Source organism: Meleagris gallopavo, chromosome 11 (genome assembly GCF_000146605.3).
Source record: "Meleagris gallopavo isolate NT-WF06-2002-E0010 breed Aviagen turkey brand Nicholas breeding stock chromosome 11, Turkey_5.1, whole genome shotgun sequence".
Lineage (NCBI taxonomy): Eukaryota > Metazoa > Chordata > Aves > Galliformes > Phasianidae > Meleagris > Meleagris gallopavo.
Window position 1 is genome coordinate 9,377,781 of NC_015021.2, and position 5,315 is coordinate 9,383,095.

The 5,315-nt window shown below is 50.6% G+C and overlaps 1 protein-coding gene across 1 annotated transcript in view; it reads left to right on the forward strand.

Moving 5' to 3' along the window:
• Nucleotides 1-119, forward strand: part of ESPNL (espin like) — a 1,114-nt gene extending 995 nt beyond the window's left edge. The window contains exon 3 of the mRNA XM_031555078.1: nucleotides 102-119. Within this exon, the coding sequence (XP_031410938.1) occupies nucleotides 102-119 (18 nt within the window). The remainder of the gene's footprint in view (nucleotides 1-101) is intronic.
• The last annotated feature ends 5,196 nt before the right edge of the window (nucleotides 120-5,315 follow it).

Consider the following 5,315-nt stretch of genomic DNA (forward strand, 5'->3'; position numbering starts at 1 on the left):
TTTCCCTTAAAAAGAAAAAAAAAAAAAAGCTACAACCAAAAACACCATGGTCACAGGTAAATTGTGAGGCAGTAAACAATTTTTCTTGCCTTTCCCCTAAGCTATCCATTTGTCAATAACTACTAAATGGTAACTTTCTGTGCAAAGATATTCTAGAGTCTACAGAGATGGCCAGACAGAAGGAAGCATAGAAGTTACAATCTGCATGCTTTGACAGCATATAGGCTCTGCTCTGTGCTTGCAAGGTCTGCAGTCACCTAGCTGCACATAAAACATGTAACATTAACAGAATCCTCTGCAGTGTCATAACATCGTGTGTGCAAAATACCTGTAAAAACACTGTATTTCCTGCCTAGGATCCAAACAGGCTCTTTGGTCTCAGGGAAGTCTTCATATTCAAACCTGAGAGTGTCATAGGTAAGAGTAGCTGGAATAGAAAGGAAGAAATATACGTATCACTCATTGTTTTTCCTTGCTGTTCAGAAAATCAAACAAAAACAGTACTGCAGAACCAGAGCTGCTGTGACACCATAACTTACCCTCAGAGCAACTAGCGAGAAACAGTTTGGCTCCCACTACAGTCACAAACTGTAAGGAACAGGGAACCCACGCACCCACAGCTCTTGCCTGCTGCTCCACAAGCAAGGAAACAGAGGAGCTTCCAGGTTAGATCAGCTCCACGTTTGGCCCAGTGAAAACTGAGTGGGTCAAGAAAACGTCAAGGACTTCAGCCAGCAACTGCACTGCTGCTCAGCACAGCTATCACTGTGCACACTAACAGCCATCAGCTACAGCACTGCGGTCCTCTTTTCAAGGGAACAGAGCAACTGAGATGCTTCTTCCTGAGAACACAGCTTTTGGTGGTGAAATATGAGAAGTATGGACTGCATTAAATTGGAAACCAAACCTTGCTCCTCAAGTCATTCCATCCTCAGAGGCCACGAGCTGAAGCACAAGCCGTGGCCTGTCCAAAAACAGTCTGCAGCTCAAGGAGGTCATGCTAAAAGTGAGGAATGCACATTAGTGCAGAGGTTTGAGCTTCCAAGACACACCTTGCGTCTACTTTATTCTTGCTCCCTTCACAATCAGCACCCAAATATCCATCTCTTCTTACACCACCACTCAGCATTGATTGCTGCACTCTGCAGAATGCACACAGGCTGCTGCATGATGCCCTTGGATCAGGGCAGCTTAAGCCTTGTACAAAAGGACAGGGTGGGGGAAGATGAGCTGGATGTGCTGTGCTCCACTAGTCTGTATTTGGGAAGTCTTGGAAGTGAAGCTCAGGGGGTGGAGGAGGCTGACTTTAAAGCACCTAGAAGGTTAAGAATTGCACCTAATTTCAATTCTTCAACAAGCTGCAAGTTAAATTTAAAACAAAGCTAAGTTTAACAGTTGCAGAACTGCCTAAGCAAATATTTCTAATACCAAACCCACTAAAATCCGTGGCCATTTGGCCTGGGGTTAAAACAGGGAGACAGACAACATGATCACAAGTTCCAATCATTCACACCTCCTGAAAAAGCCACCAGCCATGGTGCACACCTCACTGCTGCCCACAAGTTCACCTGCCATCAGACCAGATGCCACCACGCTCACAAACAGGTGTGCGCAGAAGATGAATCTCTCTCTCCCCCAGCTGTTCCTCACTTGGCTTTCCAAAATCACCATCTGGAACTCCAGTAAACAATAACCTGGCTGATTTGCATTTAATAAATGAGAGCTCCAAAAAGGCTCTGCCCCTCTTTCCAGGCACCTTGAATTAGGATGCTACACCCAGACAAACAAGCTGTGCAAGACATTCTGGCTCCTGCAAGTACCTCATCAGCCTTCTGCCTCTTGGCTCTCTCAACTGGAAGCCAGTTCCTATGTTAGAGGAAACCCATAAGCAGCAGCAAGACACCACCAGTCAGACCAGCATCCATGTAAGCAGGAGCTCTGGAAACACATATGCAGAGTGGGCTCCTAAACCAAATTCTGAACTACGCTCTGGCCCTAACCCAGGCATAAAGCAATCTAAGCAAAGCAATTCTGCTTGCACAGAAAAGTGGGAGCAAAGTAACACGATCTTTTTCACTGCTAAATGTTGTCAGGGGAAATTAAGAATGGTTTTATGTGTAGTAGCCAAACTTTATAAACCTCCAACAGTCCACATGCTGTGTCTACCATAATAGTTTGACTTGTTCTGCTCTCTTCTTGCTCAGTGCTGACATCCTTCCACCCAACTACAACTTCTGCAGACACTTTCAAGTGTGCATCACTTTGCGTTTGCTCCTTTAAATTTCACAAATTCCTCTTGCAGATGTGACATTACTACACAGGAAGGGACCAGCAATTGCTCAAGCAGCTTCCAGGCTGCCTGCTGGGTCAGCTCACGTGCAGGGTATGCAAACTACAAGCACTACAACACCAAACACTTGGGAGACTTGTGCAAAAGACAGGTCCCACACTTGTGAGCCTTCAGCTGAATGCCTTATTTCAGGGCTCTGTGCACAAGTCTGGCAGGTTCAGCTGCACACCCAAACTACACAGACAGGCTTTAGCGCATATGGAGTTTTGTCTTTTTAATTAAAGAAAATACTCTCCACCATCTGACAGGTTAAGTACAGGGGCTAAAATTTCACCTTTACAGGGGAAAAAAAAAAAAGAATGCTCCTAGTTCAGGTTAAGAACATTTGAACAGGAACAATAAACCCCCGGCAGACTGATAAAAGTAGCCCAAAGTAATTCAGGTAAGAGCACAGTGAGCTGCGTGGTTAGAAGCAAAGGGCCTGTCCATAAATAACACCAGGAGTTCATGAAGCAGAAATCCTCTTTGAAGATGCTCTTCTCACAGCTGCAGAAGTCAGGTGAGATCAGCAATTTTTCTCAGGCAGTGATCCAAACCTTCACCTTCAAGAAGCCCTCGATCTGTTTTCAAGGCTGACCTCTGCACATCCAGGACAGCAGAGCAGCAGCCTCTGCAGGAGATCCACATACACACACATCTGAACAACAGCTCAGCTTCCACCAGCATACAGTGGATTTGAAGTTAAATGGGTGAAAGTCTGAGCCATGCAGAGCACGCCATCAGAAAGGCAGCTTCTCCTTCCAGGAGTGTCGGACACACTTAGAGTGATGCAGCAGTTGTTGGACCTTTGTCCCACAGGCACACCTTGCATGGGATTTGCTGGAGCATCCCAAAGCCCTGATGGAAAAGGCAAAGCCTTCCACGTGCCAAACTTTCACTACTTCAGCAAAACAAGAACTGTTTTTCTGTCAACTTCATGAAACAAAGGAGTCTAAACATTGATGACTCAAGAGAATTTCCTTATGCTTTACATAGCAAAAGGGCTGATCTTTGCTCCAGCACAAATCATCTCAATTGTAGTTTGCATGCACAGCTTGAAAGTTCTGTCAACTTTTTTTTCTTCCTTCCTCTTTACATAAAAAAAAAAAGTGGAAGTAAAGAACTGGGATGCCAGATGAAGGAAAACCAGGCTTTACAATACATCACTCTCCAAATTCCTTCTTGTGCATCCCCATCTTTGGCAGGGCTCCTCTCCCCAGCGCAGGAACAAATGCTCCTCGGGCAGCAACAGCTCAGGGCTGCTTTCCCCACATCCTGCAGCCCAGTGAACAGCAGCAAAAGTATTGGGAATGAGACAGATGGTCGCCCCTCAAGGCTGACAAAAGTACATCAAAAAGGGAATCGGAGTGAGGAGGATGAAAGCTGCCAGATGCAGGACGTTTCTGAAGGTCAAGAAGGTAAATCTACTGTAATAGAGAAGTTCAAAGCTGAAAAATGCTTGGAAAGCAAATGGCTAAAGAACAGCCTGAACGCTTACTTCTGGCCTTTGCAGAAGAGAGATTAAGTCCCTCCTTTTCCTTAAGCCCTTTCAGACAAGACAAATCCCGATTATCTGAGCAAAAACAAGGAGGTAAGGCACGGTGAGGCTGAGCGGTCCGAAGCCTGCCAGCCTGTCACTGGGCCACAGGGCTCCAGTGCTCCATACTTCACAGCCTGAGACCGGCCCTGCAGAGGAGGAGATGCAGCAGAGCGAAGCCCCGCTATCACAGCACGTTTTGTTCTTCCCTTGATAAGCCTTGCTGTGCTTACATAAAGGGCAAGCAAACAGGCCCGTTGGCTCTGGTTGTGTTGTTTCACTTGTCAGAACATGCGTAGTTCCCAGGTGCGAGACACTGATGTGACAGCACACAAGGACATGCTGGCACAAAGCAGGGACTCTATCAGCCCCACTGCAGCTCTGCATCGAGACCATGGACAAACACTGTGAGCAGCACGGCCCCTGGGAGCACAGCCCCACACAGATGGCTGTTCAGCAGGTAGGAGGCATAGGAGACGCCGTTATCATAGAGCACTGCTTATCTCTGCATAGGGTGAGGGCAGGCTGGTGCTGGGCATGGCTAGCGGGATACCTGCTGCAATCTGAGAGCCAGTTTGTTTTCCTGTAGGAAAGCAAGAACTCCATCATGAGCAGTTCTGCTGGTACTATGGGAAGAGATGAGGGCCAGACAGGAGAAGCGAGCAAAGGTAAGACCAAGTTATGACAGAACATCCCAAACTGGACCCACAAGGATGACTGAGGCCAACCCCCGGCCCCACACAGCACCACCCAAACCCGATGTCTCACAGCGGCGTCCCAGCACTCCCTGAGCTCTGGCGTCAGGGCCGTGCCCGCTGCCACGGAGCTGTGCCGTGCCCACCGCCCTGGGCTGCAGAACCTCTCCCTGCCCCCAGCCGCCCCTCCCCAACGCAGCTCCACGCCGTTCCCTCAGCACGCAGCTCAGCGCTGCCCGTCCGCTCCCCGTGAGGAGCCGCAGCCGCCACGAGGCTCCGCTCGGCTCCCGCTCTCCGGGCCGAATGAACCACGGCCCTCAGAGCCCCTGGCAGCCCGCAGACTCCTCCCCATCCCCGCAGCCCTGTGCTGTCCCGGCTCCGACCAGCGGCAGCCGAAGGCAGACACGGAGGGAGGCGCGGAGGTTCCGCTCGCTCCGCGCTGAGAAAAGCCCGAACCTCAGCAGAGCGGGGCCGGGCGGCCCTTCGCGCTCCGACAAACGCCGCTCCCAAGGCCGCCACAGGCAGAGCCGAGGCCCCGGCAGGGCGAGGCCTTCCTCCCGCGGGAGGCGCGGCCGCCGGACCGCCGCGGGCCGTCCCGAGGCGCGGAAGGACCGGCGGCTCTACACCCACCTGCGTCCATAGCGGCGGCCCCACCGAGGGCTGCACCCGCCGCCGGCCCCGCCGAGACATACGCCCCGGCGCAATCTAACCCGCTGCCACAGCCGCCGACGCCCCGCTCGCCCAATGGCAGCGC